At 42.4% G+C, this 25,774-nt stretch overlaps 1 protein-coding gene across 1 annotated transcript; it reads left to right on the top strand.

Annotated features, from left to right (window-relative positions):
• Positions 1-14,796: 14,796 nt before the first annotated feature.
• LOC111551078 (zinc finger protein 669-like) lies at positions 14,797-20,955 on the top strand. Its single transcript, XM_026448882.1, is given in 5 exon segments — positions 14,797-15,046; positions 19,151-19,277; positions 19,473-19,530; positions 19,954-20,210; positions 20,213-20,955. Coding segments are annotated over 5 exon segments (1,134 nt in total). The 5' UTR covers positions 14,797-15,043; the 3' UTR covers positions 20,902-20,955.
• The last annotated feature ends 4,819 nt before the right edge of the window (positions 20,956-25,774 follow it).

The raw sequence follows: 25,774 nt of genomic DNA, 5'->3' as shown, positions 1-25,774 counted from the left end.
AGATCAAAGAGATTTTCTGTTTTCTCAGACTACCCACCACCTAGTTTATAACCTCAATCTCAGTGTGTATCCCTATTTTGCAGAGTACCGTTGATATACTTATGCCACCCAAATCTCATCTTGAATTTTAATCCCCCAAATCCCCATATGTCAAGGGAGAGACAGGTAAAGGTAATTGAATCATGGGGGGCAGTTCCCCCAGTGCTGTTCTCCTGATGCTGTGTGAGTTCTCACGAAATCTGATGGGGCTCTTCCCCCTTTGCTCAACACTTCTTTCTGCCACCTTATGAAGAAGGTGTCTTGCCTTCCCTTCACTTTCTGCTGTGATTGTGTTTCCTGAGGCTTCCCCAGCAATGCTGAACTGTGAGTCAATTACACCTCTTTCCTTTATAAACTACTCAGTCTTGGGTAGTTCTTTATAGCAATATGAAAATGGACTAATACAACTATTCAAACTGTCATTGAATATCTTCTCCTGTCAAGCTCCCAACAATAACCAGAAAGAGTGAATCAGCTCTTGCCCTTTCTTCTTATATTCAAAAGACACCACGACTGCCAGCCTCCAAAAAATAGCCTCATCTCTCAAAATGAAAATCTTGCCTTATACCAACTCCTTGGTCTCCATTCCTTTTGGAACCCTTTGTCACAAGCCAGTGCTTAGCCCAGAGCCCAGCAAATAGCCCTAAATAAACACCTTTTGCCTGTTCCTCTGTTTTCAGCACCAGAAATACCCATCTCCTAGGGAGTATCTGGCTCTATCACCTGCAGGCTGTGTGACCAGGTGGCTTTGCCTCCCTAAGCCTCAACTCCTTTACCTGTCAAATGGAAGTAAAAGAACCACCTCCCAGGGCCAATTCAAGTGTTGGGACAATTAAAGAATTAGACACTTAGCAGAGAGACTGAATCCCACCCAAGACCTCTCTAATGAGAAACTAACCCATCCTCTTTTGATGACCTGGTAATGCTGCCTGAAACTGATGGCTTCACTGGGAAGGGAAATCATTTTCAGTCTCTTTTTTAAAATTTCAGGATGTAGCTGAGGACCAAGTTATATTGTACTACTGTACAGATTTATTACTAAGGAATTATTATTACTTTTTCCTGACTTTAATCTCTTTGCATATTAGGTCCTATCATCAAAGCCAAATACTTAAGATTCTACCACATAAAAAATAGAAATGATCTTGAAAACATTTAGTATTTCAACAAATAACAAAAACCTTAGTATTTTATCGATAAATAAATTTTAGCCATAGCTATTATTAAGGCTTTGTCTCTCACAAAGGAGAAAGGTAAAGGCTTATAATTTCCCTATTAAGTCAGCACATAAAATGCAATTTTAACTCAAAATTCTGTTAAAAGTATATTTATTGTCATAGTTTCCAGCCCTTATTGGTCCTGAGAATCACCTGTAGAGCATCTTAAACATAAAGATAGCTGTTTGGGGCCATTACAAATGTAGTACTAAGAACATCTTATACAGTACCTATCTTTTGGGTCACATATGTATGCATCTCTGTGAAGTGTATATCTGAGAATAGACTTGCTAAATCAGGATATGCATGTGATTAGCTTTCATTGATATCACCAAAGAGTTTTCCAAAATGGTTGTACAAATTAACACTCACACCAATGCAGTATGAGAGTCCCCATCATTCCATATTCAATACAATTGCTTGGTATTTTACATCTTTTTAATTTTAACCACTCCAGTGGGAAATTTAATTTTTATTTCCTGAGCCATAAATGAAGTTGAGCATATATTTATTGAGTATTTGCATATTTTCTCTGAGGTGTGCCAAGTATTTTAAAAATTGAGCTGTGTTTTACTGGTTAATACATAGGATTCCTGTCTATATATTCATATATTCATTCCCTCTCACTAGGGTACAAGTCTTTTATTTTTTATATGTGTATTGAGAATATTTTTCTTCACATATCACTCTCTTCAATGGTGACTTTTGTTAAATTTTGTTCTTCCCTCACACACCGGGGCCTATTATGGGGAGGGGGGAGGGGGAAGGGGGGAGGGATGGCATTGGGAGTTATACCTGATGTAAATGACGAATTGATGGGTGCTGACGAGTTGCTGGGTGCAGCAAACCAACATGGCACAAGTATACATATGTAACAAACCTGCACGTTGTGCACATGTACCCTAGAACTTAAAGTATAATAATAAAAGAAAGTTTTGTTGTTCCCTAATTTTAATATACTCCAATTTATCAATTGTTAACTACATAGGTGCCCATCAACAGTTAAATGGATAAATCAATTGTGGTTTGTTCAATCAATGAAATACTATAAAGCAATGAAAATGAACAAATCACAACTACTTACAACAAATATGAGTGAATCTCATACAACATTGAGGGAAGGAAGCTAGCACAGGAGTATATATTATTTTAATTTTTTGTTTGTTTGTTTCTAAAACAAACAAAACTAACCCATGATGTTAGAAGTTAGGATGTTGACAACTTTCACTGGGCTGTAGTAGCTAGAAAGCGGCCCTAATGGCTCTCTTGATCTGCTGGTGAGAATCTGTTTCTGGATCTGGAAGCTAGTTACTCAGTTTTGTTCAGTTTGTGAAAATTTATCTAGCTTCACATTTATGATACATGTTTATTTCAATAAAAATTTAACCAAAATAGAGGTACATATACCTTAGCCTCAACACCTGGACATCTATGTTTCTTAGTGATTCAAATGGGCAGCCAGGGCAAGGAACTTCGATCAATATTCTGTTCATAAATATGTGTGCAAACATAAGGACTGGAAGCCCCGTTTCTTGAAAAATGTCTGTGGTTTATGGGAAACATTAAAATGGTGGGATTCTGAGTTGCTTTTTTTCTCTAACATTGCAATTTGTACACTTACAATGTTGTTTTGTGCAATTGTGAAAATCCTGTGAATTACACTTCTCTGTGCTCTCATTTGTCGGTGTCGTCCATTTTCTAGGAAGAAACATTTGCTTGCATGTCTAGAAGTGTGGCAAGAGGGAAGAGGGACAGAAGCTATGAGGAAGCGAGAAAATAAGTGCTGGCTTTCCTCCACCTCGTGCTACTCTGATTAGTCCCAGCGCACAGCCAGGAATCCTCCTCTGACCAGATGTGGGGGCACAGTGGTGATGTACACTTGCCAGAAGGGCAGAGTCCAATGTTTTTGGGGTTCTGCAAATTACTGGAGCAGAGTGCGGTCCCGAAGAACAGGAGAGATAGAGGAGGCTTCCAGCTACAGCTTTCTCCTCCACTTTTCCTCCGCCTTCTCATGCCCTGCTTGTCTGGCAATTTGAATGCAGACTAGACATTTCATCGTTTATTACAAGGACTTATGAAAGGGGATACAGACTCCAATGTTGTTGGGCAGATTCTAGATTAGGCTAGAAGCTGGGGAGTAGGGGAGGAGACATAAGAGAGGAGGATGAGGTGTTAATGCTGTGTGTACCTTTGAGCCAGGAAAGAAATGTAATTCTGGATGATGAAAGTCTCAGCCAAAGGGATCTGTTTTTCAGAGAGACAAAGAGCCCCTGTGATATTGTGAAATATATATTTGGTATCTGTCCCCTTTCCTGGCATACAACTTTTAAAATACTTTGAATCTCCAAAGTGTTTTTTGTTTGTTTGTTTGGTTGGTTGGTTGGTTTTTGGTATGCAATTGTTGACTGATAGATTCAGGATGGGACTGGCCACTAAACAGACAAAGGCATGATCAGAGGGTTGGGACTTTCAGCCCCACTCCCCAACCTTCCAGGGAGGGGAGAGAAGCTGAAGGTCAAGTTGATCACCAATGGCCAATGGTTTAATCAATCATGCCTATGTAATGAAGCCTCCCTAAAAACCCAAAAGGGCAGAATTCAGAGAGCTGAACACATGCAGGCTGACAGGAAGGTGAACAATAATTGATTCATGTGCCAGGAAGATGGAACACCCCAACTCCACAGGGGCAGAAACTCCTGTGCTTGGGACCCTTGCAGACCTCACCCTATGTACCTCTTCTCTGGCTGCTTATTTGTATCTTTTAAAATAGGCCAGGTGTTGTGGCTTCCACCTATAATCCCAGTAACGCTTTGAGAGGCCAAGGTGGGAGGATCATATGAGCCCAAGAGTTCAAGACCAGCCCAGCCAATATAGTAAGACTCTGTCTCTATGAAAAATAAAGGAAATTATCCAGGCATGGTGGCATGAGCCTGTAGTCTTAGCTATTTGGAAGGCTGAGGCAGGAGGATCACTTGAGCCCAGGAGTTTAAGGTTACAGTGAGCTATGATCATACTGCTACACTCCAGCCTGGGCACATGTGCAAGATCCTGTCTTAAAAAAAAAAAGGAAAATCTTTTAAAATAAACCAATAAACATAAGTAAGTGTTTCCTGAGTCTGGTGAGCCACTCTAGCAAATTAATTAAACCCAAAGAGGGGATTGTGAGAACCCCAACTTGAAGCCAGTCGGTCAGAAGTTCTAGAGGCCTGGACTTGCAACTGGTGCCTGAGAGGGAGGAGCAATGTTGAGGACTGAGCTCTTCACCTATGGGATCTGACATGATCTCCAGGTAGATAGTATTGGAATTGAATTGAAGGACACCCAGCTGGTGTCTGCTGCAGAATTGATTGCTTGCTTGCTAGGGGGAAGAAATATCCACATATTTTAGGGTCACAGAAGGCTTCTGTGTTGATGATTATTGATGTGTGGTATGAGAACAGAGGAAAAAACATAGTTTGAGTTTTTCCCAACAGTTCCCATCCTTAGCTACGTGATGGTTGCCAGTTTTTTGCCACTATAAATCAGGGGACTTCTGTAATCATTTACGCCTCATTTAGGGAAAAATATCAAATTGTTGCATCGTTCGCTTCTGTATCTTATTTCCTCCTGCTCCCTTAAACTGTTAGTTGTTTTCAAATACAAAATCCTATGTAGTCCAAAATTAGCATTTCTACACCATAAATTGATTGTATTGAATTAGTGAATAATGAGGCAAGTTGGAAGAGCCAGAACAATTGAAGACCCTCATCACATATATGACAGACCTCCCAAGCCTCACTTTTTGTTGCAGACAAATCAAATCCCTCCTTTCTTTTCTTCTGCTGTACCTGTCACTTCTCTAGAGCTGCTATTCCAGCTGGCCTGCCCTGTACTTGGTGATATTAGAGATCTGTAACTCACCCTAGACCACAGGTTCTCAGAGTATGGTCCCCCTGCAATATTGTCCTTAATATATGATGTGATATTTTATATATAGGTAAATATATAAAAAATATATTTAGATATATATGAAATATATAAAATATATTAAGATATATGAAATATATAATGTGATATTTATTATATATAGTAATATTTTCTAACATGCGGGGAGGGTGAGAGGATCACATTCCTCCCAATATCACAGAAAGTGTACAACGCCCTCGTGATATTGCTCCCATGATCCAGGAGGCAAGAGGATATTACTTTCAATATCGCAGGGGGTGTACATGCCCCCAGTGATACTGTTCCTAATTTCAACGTGGGAGAGGATGTTATTACTCCCAGTATCGCAGAGGTTATAAACACTCCCTTGATATTGTAACTAATATCCGGATTGGGGGGACAGGCTGATATTACTCTCTATATCGTGGAGGGTGTACACCCGTCTTTGATATTGTTTGTTAATTTCTAGACAGAGAGATGGTATTACAATATCGTAAACACGCGGTGTGTCCACTGTGGATCGTAATAGGCAGGGAGAGAGAGAGGGGTGATGTTGCTCCCCATATCGCGAGGGGTGCCCACCCCGCCTGTCATATTGTTTCTTATATCCAGAAGGGAGAGGATGATATTACTACCAATATTGAAGAAGTGTACATGCCCCCTGTGATATTGCTCCTAATGTCCACATTGGGAGAGGATGATATTATTCCTAATATCACAGGGGTGTGCACACCCCACCTGTGATATTATTCCTGCTCTCCAGAATAAGAGAGAATGATATTACTCCCAAAAGTGCAGGGGTTGTCCACCTACCATGGGATATTGTTCTTAATAGCTAAAGGGAAAGAAGATAATATTACTCCTTATACTGCAGGGGGTGTGCACCCACCTGTGACATTGTTCCTAATATCCAGGGACGGAGAGCATGATATTACTCCCAATCTTGCCATCGGTGTACACCCACCCTGTGATATTGCTCCTAATGTCCAGGGGGTAGAGTATGACAGTACTCCCAATATAACAGTGAGTGTACATCCACCCAGGAATATTACTCATCATATTCAGGGAAGGGGAAAATGATATTACTCCCAATATGGCACATAGTGTACAACTCTTCTGTCATATTGTTCCTAATATCAGGGGTAAAGGATGATATTACTTTCAACATTGCAGGCTGTGTACACCCAGCCTATGATATTGTTCCTAATATCCACGAAGGGAGAGAATGATATTACTCACCATATAGTAGGAGGTGTACACCCACGCTGGAATATTGTTCCTAATATCAAGGGGAGTTGGGGAGAGATTGATATTACTCTCAATATCGCAGAGGATATACATCTCCCCTGCAATACTGTTGTTAACCTTCAAAGGAGGAGAGGAGGACATAACTCCAGATATTGAAGAAAGTGTAAACCCTCCTGTGATATTGTTCCTAATATCCGGAAGGGAGAAGAGGATATTACTCCCCGTATTACAGGGGATGTACATCCACTCTGTGTTATTTTTCCTAATATGCAGGGAGGAGAAGGATAATAGTATTCCCAACATGGCAGGGGATGTACATCCACCTGTGAGATTGTCCTTAATATTCAAAGGCAGAGGGGATGATACTACTCCCAATATCGCAGAAAGTGTGCAACCCCCAGTGATATTGTTCCCATCATCCAGGAGAGTAGAGGATGATATTACTTTCCACATCACAGAAGGTGTAACTGCAGGCAGTGATACCGTGCCAAATTTCAACGTGGGAGAGGATGATACAATATGACGGAGAGTATGAACAATCCTGTGATACTGTTCTTAACATGAAGGGTGGGGAAAGGATGGTATTAGTCCGAATGCCGCAGAGGGCGTACACCCGTCTGGAAATAGCTCCCAATTGCGAGAGTGGGAGATGCTATTACTCAAAGTATTGTAAACACGCTGTGGGACCACCGGGGATCACAATATCCAGGCGGGGGAGAGGGTGGTGATATTACTCCACTCCTCACAGGGGGTGTCCCCCCCACTGCGAGGTGGGTCGTAATATCCAGGGTGGGAGAGGGGGGTGATATTGCTCCTCTCCTCGCTGTGGGTGTCCACCCCCCTGCGAGGTGGGTCGTAATATCCATGGGGGGGAAGGGGGGTGATATTGCTTTGTATATATTGTTCTGTGATTAATGGACCGGTGAATAATGATTGTGAATTGTTGAGATACTTACTACGAACAGTATCAAAGACAGGTGTACACCCTCTGCAATATAGGGAGGAATATCACCCTCTCCCTGCCTGGATATTAGGAACAATATCAAAGGAGTGTTTATAACCCCTGCGATATTGTGAGTAATATCATCCTCTCCCAGCTGGAAATTAGGAACAGGATCACCGGGGCGTGGACACCCCCTGCGATATTGAAAGGAATGTCATCCTCTTCCCTCCTGGATCATGGGGACAACATCACTGGGGGATGTACATTTTCTGTGATATTGGGAGTAACATCATCTTCTGTGCCTTGGAATATTAAGGACAATATCATGGGGGGCGTGCACATCTTCTGCAATATTGGGGCTAACATTATCCTCTCTCCCCTTGCATGTTAGCAAAGATATCACAGAGTGGGTGTTCACCTCCTGCGATATGCGGATTAATACCATCCTCTCCCTTTCCGGATATCAGGAATAGTATCACAGTGACTGCCATACTGGGAGTAATATCAATCTCTCGGCCTTGGAATATTAAGAAGAACATCACAGGGTGGACGTACACCCCCTGCCATATTGGGAGTAATATCAGCCTCTCCCCTCCATGGATATTAGGGATAATATCCCAGGCTGGGTGTACGCCTCCTGCCCTATGGGGAGTAATATCATCTTCTCCCTTCCAGGATATTAATAACAATATCACAGGGCGGGTGAACACAGCCTGTGATACTGGAATTATTATCATCCTCTCCCCTCTGGATACTAGGAACAATATCGCAGAAGAACTGTACCCTCCCTGCGATATTGGGAGTAATATCATACGCTTCTACCGTGAATATTAGGAGCAATCTCACCGGGTGGCTGTCCATTCATTGCTATGTTGGGGGTCATGTCATATTCTACTCCCCGAGATATTAGCATCAGTGTCACAGGGTGAGTGTACACCTACTGCGATATTAAAACTAAAATCGTGCTCTCCGTCCCTGGATAATAGGAACAACATCACAGGTAGGTGTACACCCCCTGTGGCATTACGAGTAATAATATGATTAATTATTAAACATCAAGGATCGATTTTAATAATTATCAATGACACTATTAATAGGATACCATTATCAATTATGGATAATTATTTTAAATATGATTATGCACACTTAAAATTAATTATTAATATTAATGTCATTTAACAATATTGTTAGTTCTTAATATTAATTATTATTTTATTACCAACATCACTTAGTATTGATTTAAGTAACATTAATTGCTGATATCATTATTTTATTAATAGTGATATTACTATTAATTATTAATACTAATCATTAGCATTTTTAACCAGTATTAATTTTTACTATCTTTATTCTGATTACTTATATGAATGATTACTATTAATTTTTATTATATTTATTAATATTAATAATTATTAGACTTGTTCCTGATATCCGGAGGGGAGAGGATATTACTCCCAATATCTCAGAAAGTGTGCACCCCTCCATAATGTTATTCCTAATAGCCAGGGGGTAGAAAATGACATTATTGAAACTATTGCAGTGGGTGTACATCCCTTCAGTCATCTTGTTCCTTGTATCCTGAGTGGGAGAGGATGATATGATTCCCAATATCTCAGGGGGCGTAGACCTCCCCCGTGATATTGTCCCTAACATCCAAAGGTGGAGAGGATGATATTTCTTCCGATTTCGCAGGGGGTGTCCACCACCTCTGTGATATGGTTTCTAATATCCAGGGGGTGAGAGGATGATATTAGTCTCAATATTGCAGGAGGCGTACACTCCCTAGTGATATTGTTCCTAATATCCAGGGACGGAGAGGACGATATCACTTCCAATAGAGCAGGGCGTGTACACGCCTTCTGTGACACTGTTCCTAATAGCCAGCGGGGGAGAGGAAGATATTACCCCCAATATCGCAGGGGGTATACACCCCCTTGTGATAGTGTTCCTTATATCCTGGGAGGGAGACGATGATACTAGTGGCAATATCGCAGAGGGTGTACACACCCACTGTGATATTGTTACGAATATCCAGAGGGGAAGAAAATGATATGACTCCCAGTATCACAGGGGGTGTACATCCTCCTGTGATATTGTTTCTTATATTCAGGGGGAGAGGATGATATTACTCCCAAAATCTCAGGAGTTGTATACACCTCCTGTGATATTGTTCCTAATATCCTGAAGGGGAGAGCATAATATTACTCTCAATATCGCAGGGGGTGTACACCTCCTTTGTAATATTGTTCTTAATATCCATGATGGGAGAGGATGATATGACTCCCAATATAGCAAGTGTACAGCCACCTATGATACAGTTCCTAACATCTAGGTGGGGAGAGGATGATATTACTGCCCATATCGCACGAGTTGTAAAACCCCTTCGATATTTTGCCTACAATCCTGAGGGGAGAGGATGATATTACTCCTAATATCAAAGAAGGTGTACACCCCCCCCATGACACTATGCCCAATATCCACGTTTGGAGACGATGACATTATGCCCAATATCGCGGGGGATGTAAACAGACCCTGAGATATTGTTCCTTATATCGAGAGGGGGAGAAGATGCTATTCCTCCTAATAACACAAGGGCTGTGGCTGTACACCCCTCCTGTGACACTGTTCTTAATATCCTAGGGAAGAGAGGATGAAACTACACCCAATATCGCAGGGGGTGTACACCCACCCAGTGAAATTGTTCTTAATGTACTCCACCTCCCACCACCAGGGATATCGTTCCTAATATCCAGGGGAAGAGAGGATAACATCATTCCCAATATCGCAGGGGAGTGTACAAACCCCTGGTGATGATGTTCCTAGTATCCAAAGGTAGAGACGATGATATTACTGGCCATATCACAGGGGCTGTACACCCTTCTGTGATATTGCTTTTGACATTTAGTGGGGGAGAGGATAACATTAATCCCAATATCGCAGAAGGTGTACAGACCCCTGTGGTGTAGTTCCTACTGTACAGGGAAAAGAGAAGAATATTGCTCTCAATAACGCAGGGGGTGTAATCACCCTGCCCCCCGTCTATTGTTCCTAATATGCAGCAGGGTGAAGCCTGATAGTACTCCCAATATCCCAGAAGGTGCACACACACCTGTGATATAGTTCCTAATATCCAGCGGGAAAGAGGCTGATTTTACTTTCGATATTGCAGTGGGTGTACACCGCCCCCAACCTGGGGTATCGTTCCTAATATCCAGGCGGGAACAAGATGACATAGCTGACACTATCGAAGGGGGTGGACACCTCTTCTGTGATATGGGTCCTGATATTCAGGGGGTGAGTGGATGATTACTCCCAATAAAGTAGGAACTGTAAAGCCACCCTTGGGATTTTGTCCTTAATAACCACAGGGGAGAGGTGATATTACTACCAATATTGCAAGGGGTGTACACCCCTCCTGTGATATTGTTTCTGATATCCAGGAAAGGAGAAGATGGCATTACTACCAATATGGAAGAGATGTACAGCCCCCATGGGATATTGTTCTAAAGATACAGGTTGAAAGAGGATGAGATTCCATCCAATATAACAAGGGGTGTACACCCCACCTGTGATATGAATCATAAAACCTAGAAGAAGAGAGAATGACATTGCTTCCAAAAATACATGGGGTGTACACCCACCCTGTGATATTGTTCCTGTCATCTAAAGGAAGAGATGATGATACTACTCTCACTACCGGTGAAGGTACACACTCCCCTGTGATATTGTTCCTCATGACTTGTGGGGGAGAGCATGATATTACTTCCAATATGACAGTGGCTTGACACCCAGTCTGTGATATTGCTCCTAGTTTCCAGTAGGTAAAGTATGATGTTCCTGCCAAGAGAGTAGTGGGTGTACAGCCTCCCTGTGATATGTCTCCGAATATTCAGGGAAACACAGGACGACATTAGCCCAAATCTCCCAAAATGTGTACACCCATGGTGTGATATGGTTCCTTACAGCCGGAGGTGCAGAGGATGGTATTCGTTCTCCTATCGCAGGCTGTGTACACACAACCTGTGAAATTGTTCCTAATATCCTGAACAAAAGAGACTGCTAATAATGGACACGCATTGCAGGGTGGAGTAATTATTGTGATCCACATCATAATGGGGAGTAATAGCAATCCCCTCTCTCCCCCTCGCTGTTAGGATCCACATCGCAGGGGGGTGAGGCATCCCCCGCGATATGGGGAGTAATAGCATCCCCCTCTCTCCCCCTGGCCTTATAGAAGGAGGCTGGCCCTATATAAGTGCCCCCCAATGCCATCGCAGGCTTTAATGTATTCACTTAAAGTTTTTTCCTCATTTAGATCTGCCTTTCCCTTAATAGGTCTAATTGCTGCCTGACATTCTGTATTAGCATTTTCATGAGCAAGCAGCTGAACGATCACTTTCTTGGCATGAGAATCGGAAATAGCCGTTTAAGCTGCATTCTGCAAACGGGCGATAGAATCTGGGAAAGGCTCCCTTGGACCCTGTTGAACTGTGTGAAAAGAAGGATAAGCAGTAGCAGGGTCGTGAATTTTTTCCTAGGCTCTTAGGCATGTCATTCTGAGCTGATCAACAGCCTCATCACCCATTACCATCTGTTGATTTAGAGTACCCCATGCCTGTCCGATTCCAAGCAATTGATCAGATGTGATATTAATGGGAGTTGGGCTTGAGCATTTCTGCGTGCCTGATTTGTTGCTTCATCCGTCCACCAGGTTTTTAATTGGAAAAATTCAGAGGAGGACAGGGCGGATCGGGCTAATGCCTCCCAATCCATAGGTATTCAACGTCTGTTATAAGTCATACATTGTAACAAGGAATGAACATGAGGAGAATTTGGCCCATCTTGTCCAATTGCTTGCTTTAAGTCTTTTAATATTTTAAAAGGAAATGGCTCCCAGCATGCTTGAGCAAGTTCTCTGGGGTCCTCAGCTGGCGAAATAATTACCAGAAACTGCCAAGCGTTCAAATTCCCCATTTCTTGTACCTGGCGAATGGATGCCTGGATTGTCCCTGTGCCATAATTTGTATTTGGACAGGCTCACAGCATTCCTTTACCATAATTAACAGGTGGGCAAGCCTGGATCATTGCCTCATCATACTTGGCTTTTGGACAAGCCTGAAGCTTCCCTTCACCATAGTTACTGGCTTGGCCTGCAACAAAGGGAGCCGCAAGGCGCGTCTCAGTCTCCCATTCCAAAAATTCCTAAGGCTGGCCTGGGGGTGGTCATTCCAGACCTTCCCCTAAAGGCGCAGTAGGTGGCACTGATCCTTTTATAAGTTTTTGGAGATTAGCATACATACCTTCCCGTTTCTCGCCCTTTTTAAAACTAAACTGTCATGGTTCACTTTGCTGATAATTAGACTCCCGATTATTCAACTTTCCTATGTCATCCTGAAACTCCTCCTTCTCCTCCTCAGTGTGGAAGGGCTCCAGTGCTGTTTTAATTGCCGACCACACAGACTAAGCAGAGATGGGAATATCGTGGCCCTCTTGTTGTGCTCGTTTTAAGTCTGATCCGACCTTGTCGGATCTTTCACATTCATGGTTCCATATTCCGGGAACCAAGGAGAATACTTGTCTACCAGATGGAACAAAGATGTGAGATTTTGGGTACTCACAATTACCCCTCCGTGGTGCAGTAACTGCTGCACAAGACTTAAGTAATTAGCGAAATTACTTTCAGCCTGACCCATATTTTACCCAGGTTTCCCTGGAATTCTCCGAGCACCCTACTTACCCTAGAGCTTGAAGTGAAAACCTACTCGGGGGGTCCTTTGTCGGTCGTCCTCCACTTTCCACGCTCTGGTGTTCCTTCACTGGATTATTTGCAGAGATTACCGGAGCCCCGTGTTGGGCACCAGAGACCAGCCTGGGCAACCGAGGGAGACCCCCGTTTCTACCAAAAAAAAAAAAAAAAAATTTAGCCAGGTGTGGTGTCGTGCACCTGTAATCCCAGCTACTCCATGAGAAATCATACAAAACCTGGCATCAGAGACTGATTTTCTTCTAAAATGCTTTCTCCAAAATATTTTTAAAACAAAAGGGGAAAATTGGAAAGGAAAATATTTTGGGCCCCCCAAATCACTAAGATAAAGGGAAAAGTCAATCTGGGAACTGCTTAGGGCAAACCTGCCTCCCATTCTATTCAAAGTCATCCCCTGCTCACTGAGAAGAATGCATATCTTATTGCTTCCTTTGGAAAGGCTCATCGGAAACTCAGAAGAATGCAACAGTTCAATCTCTCACCTACCTGTGACCTGGAAGCCCCACCTCCTGGCTTCGAGTTGTCCCACTTTTGCTTCAGGTTGTACCGGATCAAACCAGTGTTCATCTTACATATGTTGATTGATGTCTCCTGTCTCCCTAAAATGTATAAAACTGTCAGATACACTCAGTTTCTCTTCCAAGGTTTGGCATGTTAACGTTCTTGTTTTTTGTTCTGGAACTCAACTTTCTTGTTCTCCATGCCTCCTTGCCCTTAGTTACTGTAAACAACCTTCCCGTCGGTTCTAATCAATAACTCACATCTGTTCCCTTGGTTACCTGCTCTGCACCCATTTCTCCCTTCGAAACCACACGTCCCACGGTTGTAACCCACATCCCGCTTCCGCCTTCCTTATTTGGGAAAATATTCACAAATAGCCAGCCGGGTCAGTTTAGAGCTTGAGGTCTGGCCCCAGCCCTTGCCAGAGGTAGGGATTGAGTTAGGAATAAAAACCCCTGCTTTCCTTTGTTCTGTGTGCTCTTGCGATTGTGATTCATGAGAGCAGCAGGCTTCTGCAGAAGTAAATTGCGTTGCTGAGAAAACTTTCACTTGAGTGCTGGTTTCACTGTGCGGCACCGAGCATTTATCTCCAACAAAACCAAGCTGTGCTCTGACCACCTTGGGCAACTGTCATCAGGACATCCTGAGGCTGTGTCATGCACAAGCATCCCCAGCCTTGGCAAAATAAACTTTCTAAATACTCTTATCCCCAAATGCTCACGGAGACTGATTTGAATAATCATAAAACTCGGAGCCTGCACTCCAGCCTGGGCGACAGAGCAAGACTCTGTTTCAGAAAAAAAAAAAAATCTCCGGTCTCCGGCACAGCCGACTCAGCGTGAATTACTCTTTCTCTATTGCTCTTCCCCTGTCTTGAGAAATCGGCTGTGTCTAGGTAGGGGGCAAGGTGAACCCGCTGGGCAGTTACAGAATTGTCATTATATTGCTTGCAATTTTATATCTATATTATGCACAAATAGCTATAACCTTGTATACAAGGTTAAATGTGAATGTCCTCCTTGCATGGTCAGATCCCAGCGCAGGAAAGACGCACCCCCTACAAACCGCTAGGCCAAAACGGGCATTCTGCCCTCATCCAGCCTCACGTGATCGCAATCTCTTGTCACTCAGGGCGTGAGGGGGCGGGGCCTGAAGCCCCATACAATCAGGGGCGCTGGGGTGGGGACCCTTCAATCAGGCGCGCCGCCGGAAAGGAGAGGGCGGCTTCTGGGATCTGGCTGGCGGACGCTTTGTCTCGCCTTCGCCACAGTAGGCTGTTCCCGTTAGTCTCAGCTGCTACTTCTTGGCTCTGTGAGGCCCAGGTGGCTCTGCAGCAGCCTCTGCCACCTGTGACCTGCGGGTATTGGGACATCCCTAGCTGACGCCAGGACACCCGGAAGCCGAGGAATGGTGAGTGGACTGCGCCTGGCTTCCCGAAGTGGGGAAGAGGGCTGGCTGAAACCTGCTGGAACCAGCCATCGGCTGTGGAACCTGCGGACCGAGTAGCCGCGGCGCAGCCGGGCCTCAGTCTCCTTCTGTGCAGGGCCGGGCGGGCGTCCTGTCTGTACCTGTGGGCGCCACTTCCGCCGGCCGGAGCCCTCTCGGGAACCCCGCGCCTCCCCCACCCAGGTAGTACGGTGACCACGGAGGGTGATTCGGGAGAGCCCCGACTCGGTGTGCGGGTTCCAGCGTGGGAGGAGCCGTGGTTCATGGGGCTTACAGTCCCACCTTTCTCCCCCTAAAATTAACCTGAGGCTTTGTTAAAACGTTAAACGGTGTGTTTGAGCAAACGGCGATTCATAAACTGGGTACCGCAGTCATGGTTTGTGGTTTTCGATCCACAGGAGGGGGCGTAAATGAGAGGCTTTGATAAGGTTAATGAGGAAGGAAACTTTTTTTTTTTTTTTGAGACGGAGTCTCGCCCTGTCGCCAGGCTGGAGTGCAATGGTGCAGTCTCAGCCCACTGCAACCTCTGACTCCCGGGTTCTAGCGATTCTCCTGCCTCAGCCTCCCAAGTAGCTGGGCTTATAGGCGCCCACCACCACGTCCAGCTAATTTTTGTATTTTCAGTAGAGACAGGGTTTTGCCATGTTGGCCAGGTTGGTCTGGAATTCCTGACCTTAATTGGTCACCTGCCTCGGCCTCCTTAAGCGCTGGGATTACAGGCGTGAACCACCTTGGCCAAAATATTTTTCTGTTTCCAAACATTTTACATGAGAGGAAAGCGGAGAATAAATCATCTGACACTCTACTGTAAAAAAAAATTTGTGCCTGTCTTCTTTTCATCTTTCCTAAGTGTACATATTACCAACATGTCTTTAGGTTGAGGTCCCCCCATGAAAACTTTACAGGGTGTTATGTCCTCAGCCACCCTCCTGTCTTTTCCTAGTCCTGGCATTTTAGAACTGTCTGGGGATGACCCAGGATACCCACAGTGGCCATGTCTATTGGAGGGTCTAGTGAGTATCAGCCCCAGAGTCATCTCATCCCCAAGCGCAGCCTGAGGTAGGGGGTAGAGTCTCTCAGGGAAGCAGCTGGATACTCTTGGCCTTAGAGGAATCTTCTGGTATAGTTTCATCTAAAATGGTGACCCCTTAGGGTCATTAAAATTTTAGGACATTAAAATTAATGGACAATACAATGTAATGTCATTAAAGTTAGGTCATTAAAATTGTTCCTCTAGCCGGAGTTTTTATTCCTCGGAGACACATTGATGGTCTGCCAATTGGATGCCGATGTTGACAGGAAAAGGCAGAAATGATTTCTGCTCTCTAGATTGTCTCACACTTGTGAAGAGACAAGTCTATTCTCTCTTGACGTAATCACATGGAATGGGTTCAACTCCCCAGTTAACAAGTGATAGCACTGTCCTAAAGGATAAGGAAAACCCACCCCAGAGAGGATGTGCAAGAACCTGAATATTAAAATGCACTTAAGGCACACAGGAGGACAAAGAGCAGTGCCAGTGCCTCCTAGGTGGTCACTGAGTACTTTACTGAACAGGATGGGTGTCCTGAGGGATAGAATGGCCTGCCATGACACTTAGAAAGGTCTGTGTTGGAGTCAGCACCGCCTCTCCCTGAGTTTGTTACCTTGAAAAGGTTTGTCCGCTTATTTGAGTTTCAGTTTTTCATTGACTGTAAGATACATTTTGTCAGTACAACTTGAAAGATAAAAATACTATTTCCAAAGAGACAAGGTAAAATGATGTATTTTATTTGCTAAAAATTCGTATTTATTTCTTCCCCAGAGTGAGTGTAGTAAGTTTTAAAGGTCTGTTCTTTTTAAGGGTAATTTCAAATGGAATTGTAGGACTTAGCTTTGTAAATGCTACTGGTGAAATAAAAGTGTGATAGATAAATTGATGATTTACAAAGATTCACAAAAATGTCAGTTCCCCTCTTGTAGCGTAGTGAAGAATTTATGACAGTGGACACGTCCGTATCCTCTTATCTGGATATCTGAGGGTTTTTTGGTTGTTGTTTTTTGTTTTTTGTTTTTTTGGAGACGCTGTCTTACTCTGTAGCCCGGCTGGAGTGCAGTGGCACCATCTGTGCTTACTGCAACCTCCGCCTCTCGGGTTCAAGTGATTCTCCTGTGTCAGCCTCCTGAGTAACTGGGATTATAGGCACCCACCACCACACCCAGCTAATTTTTGTATTTTTAGTAAACAGGGGGTTTTAGGCCTGGCACGGTGGCCCATGCCTGTAATCCCAGCACTTTGGGAGGCCAAGGTGGGCGGATCACGAGGTAAGGAGTTCCAGACCAGCCTGGCCAACATAGTGAAACCCTGTCTCTACTAAAAATACAAAAAAAAGTAGCTGAGCATGGTGGCAGGCACCTGTAATCCCAGCTACTCGGGAGGCTGAGGCAAGAGAACTGCTTGAACCCGGGAGGTGGAGGTTGCAGTGAGCCAAGATCTTGCCACTGTACCCCAGCCCAAGCGACAATGCAAGACTCTGTCTCAAAAAACAAACAAACAACAAAAAGACGGGGTTTTGCCATGTTGGCCAGGCTGGTCTCAACCTCCTGACCTCAGGTGATTGCCCGCCTCAACCTCCCAAGGTGCTGGGATTACAGGCGTGAGCCACCACGCCCAGCCCACTCTATTTTCTTTTTATTCCTAAATTTTAACATGTTTGAGTTTGTCTGTTCCTTTATCACTTTTTTCTTACATGAAAAAAATTCTGCCTAATCCTTCGTAAAAAAAAAAAAAAAAAAAAATCTTCCTGTGACTTCTGAAAGTGTTCTGGTTTTATCTTTCATATTTGAATATATAATTAGTTGATTATTGTTCACGGAATAGAGAAGAATGCAATGCATTTTCCCAAGTACATGCCAGCCTGGTTTGCCTCATAGTTTGAAGTGCATGTGATTTTCTGTTCTACAGTGCCTACTCTATCATTCATCCACTTTTCATATAAATGCTCGGTCATTAAGACTTTTTTTCCCCTTGGTCTGCTTGCTCATCTCTCTGCTAATACTGTGCTGTCCTGAATATTTTCATTTGAAAATCTTAGAAATGTGTTAGACAAGCCATCACTCTTTTTTTAGATGACTAAAAATCATTAGACATTTGTCATTTTTACTATGTATGAAAAAGTAGTTTTTCTTGCCTAAAAAAAACCTGATTTGGGAATTTATGTGATTTCATAGAAATTGCATCTGGAAGTGGTGACATTAATGTCATTTTAAAAAACATGTGTCATATTTCCTCTTACTCCTTTCTGCCTTGACATTGTGCAATAGAAATTTTAAAAATTGTTTTATTAGTATTGTTAAATATCAATTATTGGTTTTATTTGCTACTCAATTAAATTTAATAAGCCTATTCTCTCTTGACGTAATCACATGGAATGGGTTCAACTCCCCAGTTAACAAGTGATAGCACATGTAAAATATTGTCTACCAGGGAAACTCATTGAACAATTAGTGTTCAGACTGTGTTTTGGTGTCTGGTTCCGTAAGCACCACTGCAGTGACACAAAATAATAGACCTTCAGCAGAAAAAGTTTTGGCAAATATATTGCATAAGCCATTTAGGTGCAGTGAGTCATTCTTATTACTTGGGTTGGTGGAATCCCTTTCAAAATGTAAGTTACTAATACAAACAAAGATTGAACTTTGTAAGCAGGCATTTTTAAGAATAAGCAGTCTCAGGACTGATAATAATAATTCACTTATGCACATCAGGTAGGACTTTATTATGGCAGATGCTAGAGATGTACAAAGTGAAGTTTAAAGGTAACTCCTAGCAGCACATCTTACTCCCTGGATTCTCTAATGAGATGGGTGTTTCTACTTTGCTGTTGCCTTTTTGAATAGTTCAATTCTAGCATTAGTACTGCTGTGTGGGAGGGAGTATGTGTGAACAGAGTAAGAGTTGTGACAATCAAGTCATAGAATAAATGCTTGGAAATTTTAGAATCACGTAAACAGCTTATGAATTGAGTACAGATTCCCAGTGCTGTCAGTCTCACTCATCCTTCTATCCATATATGTGGAATGTTCTAGGACTCTGTGGCATTTGAGGATGTGGCTGTGAACTTTACCCAGGAGGAATGGGCTTTGCTAGATTCTTCTCAGAAGAATCTCTACCGAGAAGTGATGCAGGAAACCTGCAGGAACCTGGCTTCTGTAGGTAAGAATGATAACACATTTCACTTAATTACAGAAGTATTTCCCTATCATCAGTGCTATTTGTGATTTGGAATGTGGCAAGGGAATGATTTGGTGAATAAATCAGGCATGGGCACTGTGTACAATGAACATGACATCTAGTAATGTTTCTATAGTTTATAATAATTCATGATAATTGTGTGGGTCTGCATTTTAGGAAACAAATCGAAAGACCAGAATATTGAAGATCACTTCGAAAAACCTGGGAAAGATATAAGATAATTTGCACTGAGAAGAGGAAATAAAGTCCTCTGAAGGAATCTTAGCATGTCATGAACTTAAAAACAAGCAATCAAAACAAATAAGAGTTGCTTGAAATTTATTTCTTTTTAGAAAAATTTCACCCAAAATGTAGCATACTTCAGTGTAGCAGTCAGTGTTTGGAAAACAGTTTACTTGAAAATAGTACTACAAAATTGTGTATATGAATGTTCCTATTTTGGTCATAGCCTTGTAGGTGGTAGTTGTGTTTTCAGTAGTAACCCATTTACTTTCAAATAATTCAGTCATGGCAAAAAAAAAAAAAAAAAAAAAAAAAAAGCATTTTCCCTGGTATTGGTAGCAGTGTAAGTCCAAGACCTATTAATAAGTAGAAAGTTATTAAACCAACCAATAATAATGTGCTTGTCATTTTTTTACAGAAATCATGTGGTACAGAGACTGTGTGAAAGCAAAGAAGATAGTCAGTATGGACAAGTTGTCAGCCAAATTCCAAATCTTGATCTGAATGAGAACATTTCTACTGGATTAAAACAACATGAATGCAGTATTTGTGGAAAAGTCTTTGTACGTCATTCCCTCCTTAACAGGCACATCCTAGCTCACTCAGGATATAAATCATATGGAGAGAAGCAATATAAATGTGAACAGTGTGGGAAATTCTTTATTTATGTTCCTGTGCTAGAAGACACATGATAATGCACAGTGGAAATAGAGCTTATAAATGTACGATATGTGGGAAAGCTTTTTATTTTCTCAATTCAGTTGAAAGATATCAGAGAACTCACACAGGAAAAAAACCCTATAAATGTAAACAATGTGGTAAAGCGTTCACTGTTTCCGGTTCTTGTCTAATACATGAACGAACTCACACTGGAGAGAAACCCTACAAATGTAAGGAATGTGGGAAAACATTCAGATTTTCTTATTCTTTTAAGACGCATGAAAGGACTCACACTGGAAAAAGACCCTATAAATGTACCACATGTGATAAAGCCTTCAGCTGTTCCACTTCCCTTTGTGACCATGGAAGCATTCATACTGGAGAGAGACCCTATGAACGTAAACAATGTGGCAAAGCCTTTAGTCATTTGAGTTCCCTTTGTAACCATAGAACTACTAATACTGGAGAGAAACCCTATGAATGTAAACAATGTGACCAAGCCTTCAGTTGCCTCAGTTCCCTTCACCTCCACGAAAGAATTCATACTGGAGAAAAACCCTATGAATGTAAGAGATGCGGAAAAGCCTACACTCGTTCTGGTCACCTTACTCGCCATGAAAGAAGTCATGATATAGAGGCTGGATGTGGTGACTCAGCCTCTAATCCCAGCACTTTGGGAGGCCAAGGTGTGTGTATTGCTTGAGCCCAGGAGTTCGTAACCAGCCTGGATTAAAACAATGTGAAACAACCTGGGCAACATGGTGAAACCCTGTCTCTACAAAAAATAAAATAATGCCAGGTGTGGTGGCTCACGCCAGCTACTCGGGAGGCTGAGGCAGGAGAATGGCATGAACCTGGGAGGCGGAGCTTGCGGTGAGCTGAGATCACACCACTGCACTCCAGCCTGGGCGACAGAGCGAGACTCTGTCTCAAAAAAAAAAAAGAAAGAAAATAATTAGCTGGGCATGGTGGCACATTTCAGTTGTCTTAGTTCTTTTTCAAGAACATAAAAAGCTGGGGGGGGTGGTTGGCGGGAAGCCCTGTGCATGCGGATCACGAGGTCAGGAGATCGAGACCATCCTAGCCAACTTGTTGAAACCTCGTCTCTACTAAAAATACAAAAATTAGCTGGGTGTGGTAGCATATGCTTGTAATCCCAGCTACTCAGGAGGCCGAGGCAGGAGAATCACTTGAACCCAGGAGGCGGAGGTTGCAGTGAGCCGAGATTGTGCCACTGCACTCCAGCCTGGTGACAATGAGACTCCATCTCAAAAAATAAATAAATAAAGCCCCTTAAATGTAAGAACACATATAATGGTGTTTACATAGGTTTTTTTGCTTTGTGTTTTGTTTTTTGTGACAGAGTTTCTTCACTCTGTCGTCCAGGCTGGAGTGCCGTGGCACGATCTCAGCTCACTGTAACTTTCGCCTTCTGGGTGCAAGTGATTACCCTGCCTTAGCTTCCTGAGTAGCTGGGATTACAGGTGTGCACCACCACGCCCAGCTAATTTTTGTATTTTTAGTAGAGACGGGGTTTCACCATGTTGGCCAGGCTGGTCCTGAATTCCTGACCTCAGGTTATCCACCTGCCTGGACCTCCCAAAGTGCTAGGATTACAGGCATGAGCCACCGTGCCCGGCCCTTTACCTAGATTTTTTTTTTTTTTTTTTTTATTTTTATTTTTTATTATACTTTAAGTTCTAGGGTACATGTGCATAACATGCAGGTTACATATGTATACATGTGCCATGTTGGTGTGTTGCACCCATCAACTCATCAGCACCCATCAATTCATCATTTATATCAGGTATAACTCCCCAATGCAATCCCTCCCCCCTCCCCCCTCCCCATGATAGGCCCCAGTGTGTGATGTTCCCCTTCCCGAGTCCAAGTGAGCTCATTGTTCAGTTCCCACCTATGAGTGAGAACATGCGGTGTTTGGTTTTCTCTTCTTGTGATAGTTTGCTAAGAATGATGGTTTCCAGCTGCATCCATGTCCCTACAAAGGACGCAAACTCATCCTTTTTTATGGCTGCATAGTATTCCATGGTGTATATGTGCCACATTTTCTTAATCCAGTCTGTCACTGATGGACATTTGGGTTGATTCCAAGTCTTTGCTATTGTGAATAGTGCCGCAATAAACATACGTGTGCATGTGTCTTTGTAGTAGCATAATTTATAATCCTTTGGGTATATACCCAGTAGTGGGATGGCTGGGTCATATGGTACATCTAGTTCTAGATCCTTGAGGAATCGCCATACTGTTTTCCATAATGGTTGAACTAGTTTACAATCCCACCAACAGTGTAAAAGTGTTCCTATTTCTCCACATCCTCTCCAACACCTATTGTTTCCTGATTTTTTAATGATTCCCATTCTAACTGGTGTGAGATGGTATCTCACTGTGGTTTTGATTTGCATTTCTCTGATGGCCAGTGATGATGAGCATTTTTTCATGTGTCTGTTGGCTGTATGAATGTCTTCTTTTGAGAAATGTCTGTTCATATCCTTTCCCCACTTTTGGATGGGGTTGTTTGTTTTTTTCTTGTATATTTGTTTGAGTTCTTTGTAGATTCTGGAAATTAGCCCTTTGTCAGATGAGTAGATTGCAAAAATTTTCTCCCATTCTGTAGGTTGCCTGTTCACTCTGATGGTAGTTTCTTTTGCTGTGCAGAAGCTCTTTAGTTTAATGAGATCCCATTTGTCAATTTTGGCTTTTGCTGCCGTTGCTTTTGGTGTTTTAGACATGAAGTCCTTGCCCATGCCTATGTCCTGAATGGTACTACCTAGATTTTCTTCTAGGGTTTTTATGGTATTAGGTCTAACATTTAAGTCTCTAATCCATCTTGAATTAATCTTCGTATAAGGAGTAAGGAAAGGATCCAGTTTCAGCTTTCTACTTATGGCTAGCCAATTTTCCCAGCACCATTTATTAAATAGGGAATCCTTTCCCCATTTCTTGTTTTTCTCAGGTTTGTCAAATATCAGATGGTTGTAGATGTGTGGCATTATTTCTGAAGGCTCCGTTCTGTTCCATTGGTCTATATCTCTGTTTTGGTACCAGTACCATGCTGTTTTGGTTACTGTAGCCTTGTAATATAGTTTGAAGTCAGGTAGCGTGACGCCTCCGGCTTTGTCCTTTTGACTGAGGATTGTCTTGGCAATACGGGCTCTTTTTTGGTTCCATATGAACTTTAAAGCAGTTTTTTCCAATTCGGTGAAGAAACTCATTGGTAGCTTGATGGGGATGGCATTGAATCTATAAATAACCTTGGGCAGTATAGCCATTTTCACAATATTGATTCTGCCTATCCATGAGCATGGTATGTTCTTCCATTTGTTTGTGTCCTCTTTGATTTCACTGAGCAGTGGTTTGTAGTTCTCCTTGAAGAGGTCCTTTACATCCCTTGTAAGTTGGATTCCTAGGTATTTGATTCTCTTTGAAGCAATTGTGAATGGAAGTTCATTCCTGATTTGGCTCTCTGCTTGTCTGTTACTGGTGTATAAGAATGCTTGTGATTTTTGCACATTAATTTTGTATCCTGAGACTTTGCTGAAGTTGCTTATCAGCTTAAGAAGATTTTGGGCTGAGACGATGGGGTTTTCTAAATACACAATCATGTCATCTGCAAACAGGGACAATTTGACTTCCTCTTTTCCTAACTGAATACCCTTGATTTCTTTCTCTTGCCTGATTGCCCTAGCCAGAACTTCCAACACTATGTTGAATAGGAGTGGTGAGAGAGGGCATCCCTGTCTTGTGCCAGTTTTCAAAGGGAACTTTTCCAGTTTTTGCCCATTCAGTATGATATTAGCTGTGGGTTTGTCATAAATAGCTCTTATTATTTTGAGGTACGTTCCATCAATACCGAATTTGTTGAGCGTTTTTAGCATGAAGGGCTGTTGAATTTTGTCAAAAGCCTTTTCTGCATCTATTGAGATAATCATGTGGTTCTTGTCTTTGGTTCTGTTGATATGCTGGATTACGTTGATTGATTTGCGAATGTTGAACCAGCCTTGCATCCCAGGGATGAAGCCCACTTGATCATGGTGGATAAGCTTTTTGATGTGCTGCTGAATCCGGTTTGCCAGTATTTTATTGAGGATTTTTGCATCGATGTTCATCAGGGAGATTGGTCTAAAATTCTCTTTTTTTGTTGTGTCTCTGCCAGGCTTTGGTATCAGGATGATGTTGGCCTCATAAAATGAGTTAGGGAGGATTCCCTCTTTTTCTATTGATTGGAATAGTTTCAGAAGGAATGGTACCAGCTCCTCCTTGTACCTCTGGTAGAATTCAGCTGTGAATCCATCTGGTCCTGGGCTTTTTTTGGTGGGTAGGCTATTAATTGTTGCCTCAATTTCAGAGGCTGCTATTGGTCTATTCAGGGATTCAACTTCTTCCTGGTTTAGTCTTGGAAGAGTGTACGTGTCCAGGAAATTATCCATTTCTTCTAGATTTTCTAGTTGATTTGCGTAGAGGTGTTTATAGTATTCTCTGATGGTAGTTTGTATTTCTGTGGGGTCGGTGGTGATATCCCCTTTATCATTTTTTATTGTGTCTATTTGATTCCTCTCTCTTTTCTTCTTTATTAGCCTTGCTAGCGGTCTGTCAATTTTGTTGATCTTTTCAAAAAACCAACTCCTGGATTCATTGATTTTTTGGAGGGTTTTTTGTGTCTCTATCTCCTTCAGTTCTGCTCTGATCTTAGTTATTTCTTGCCTTCTGCTAGCTTTTGAATGTGTTTGCTCTTGCCTCTCTAGATCTTTTAATTGTGATGTGAGAGTGTCAATTTTAGATCTTTCCTGCTTTCTCTTGTGGGCACTTAGTGCTATAAATTTCCCTCTACACACTGCTTTAAATGTGTCCCAGAGATTCTGGTATGTTGTATCTTTGTTCTCATTGGATTCAAAGAACATCTTTATTTCTGCTTTCATTTCGTTATGTACCCAGTAGTCATTCAGGAGCAGGTTGTTCAGTTTCCATGTAGTTGAGCGGTTTTGATTGAATTTCTTAGTCCTGAGTTCTAGTTTGATTGCACTGTGGTCAGAGAGACAGTTTGTTATAATTTCTGTTCTTTTACATTTGCTGAGGAGTGCTTTACTTCCAATTATGTGGTCAATTTTGGAATAAGTGTGATGTGGTGCTGAGAAGAATGTATATTCTGTTGACTTGGGGTGGAGAGTTCTATAGATGTCTATGAGGTCCGCTTGGTGCAGAGATGAGTTCAATTCCTGGATATCCTTGTTAACTTTCTGTCTCGTTGATCTGTCTAATGTTGACAGTGGAGTGTTGAAGTCTCCCATTATTATTGTATGGGAGTCTAAGTCTCTTTGTAAGTCTCTAAGGACTTGCTTTATGAATCTGGGTGCTCCTGTATTGGGTGCATATATATTTAGGATAGTTAGCTCTTCCTGTTGGATTGATCCCTTTACCATTATGTAATGGCCTTCTTTGTCTCTTTTGATCTTTGATGGTTTAAAGTCTGTTTTATCAGAGACTAGGATTGCAACCCCTGCTTTTTTTTGTTCTCCATTTGCTTGGTAGATCTTCCTCCATCCTTTTATTTTGAGCCT

Source organism: Piliocolobus tephrosceles, chromosome 8 (genome assembly GCF_002776525.5).
Source record: "Piliocolobus tephrosceles isolate RC106 chromosome 8, ASM277652v3, whole genome shotgun sequence".
NCBI classification, from domain to species: domain Eukaryota; kingdom Metazoa; phylum Chordata; class Mammalia; order Primates; family Cercopithecidae; genus Piliocolobus; species Piliocolobus tephrosceles.
This window is presented reverse-complemented; position numbering and strand designations above follow the sequence as displayed.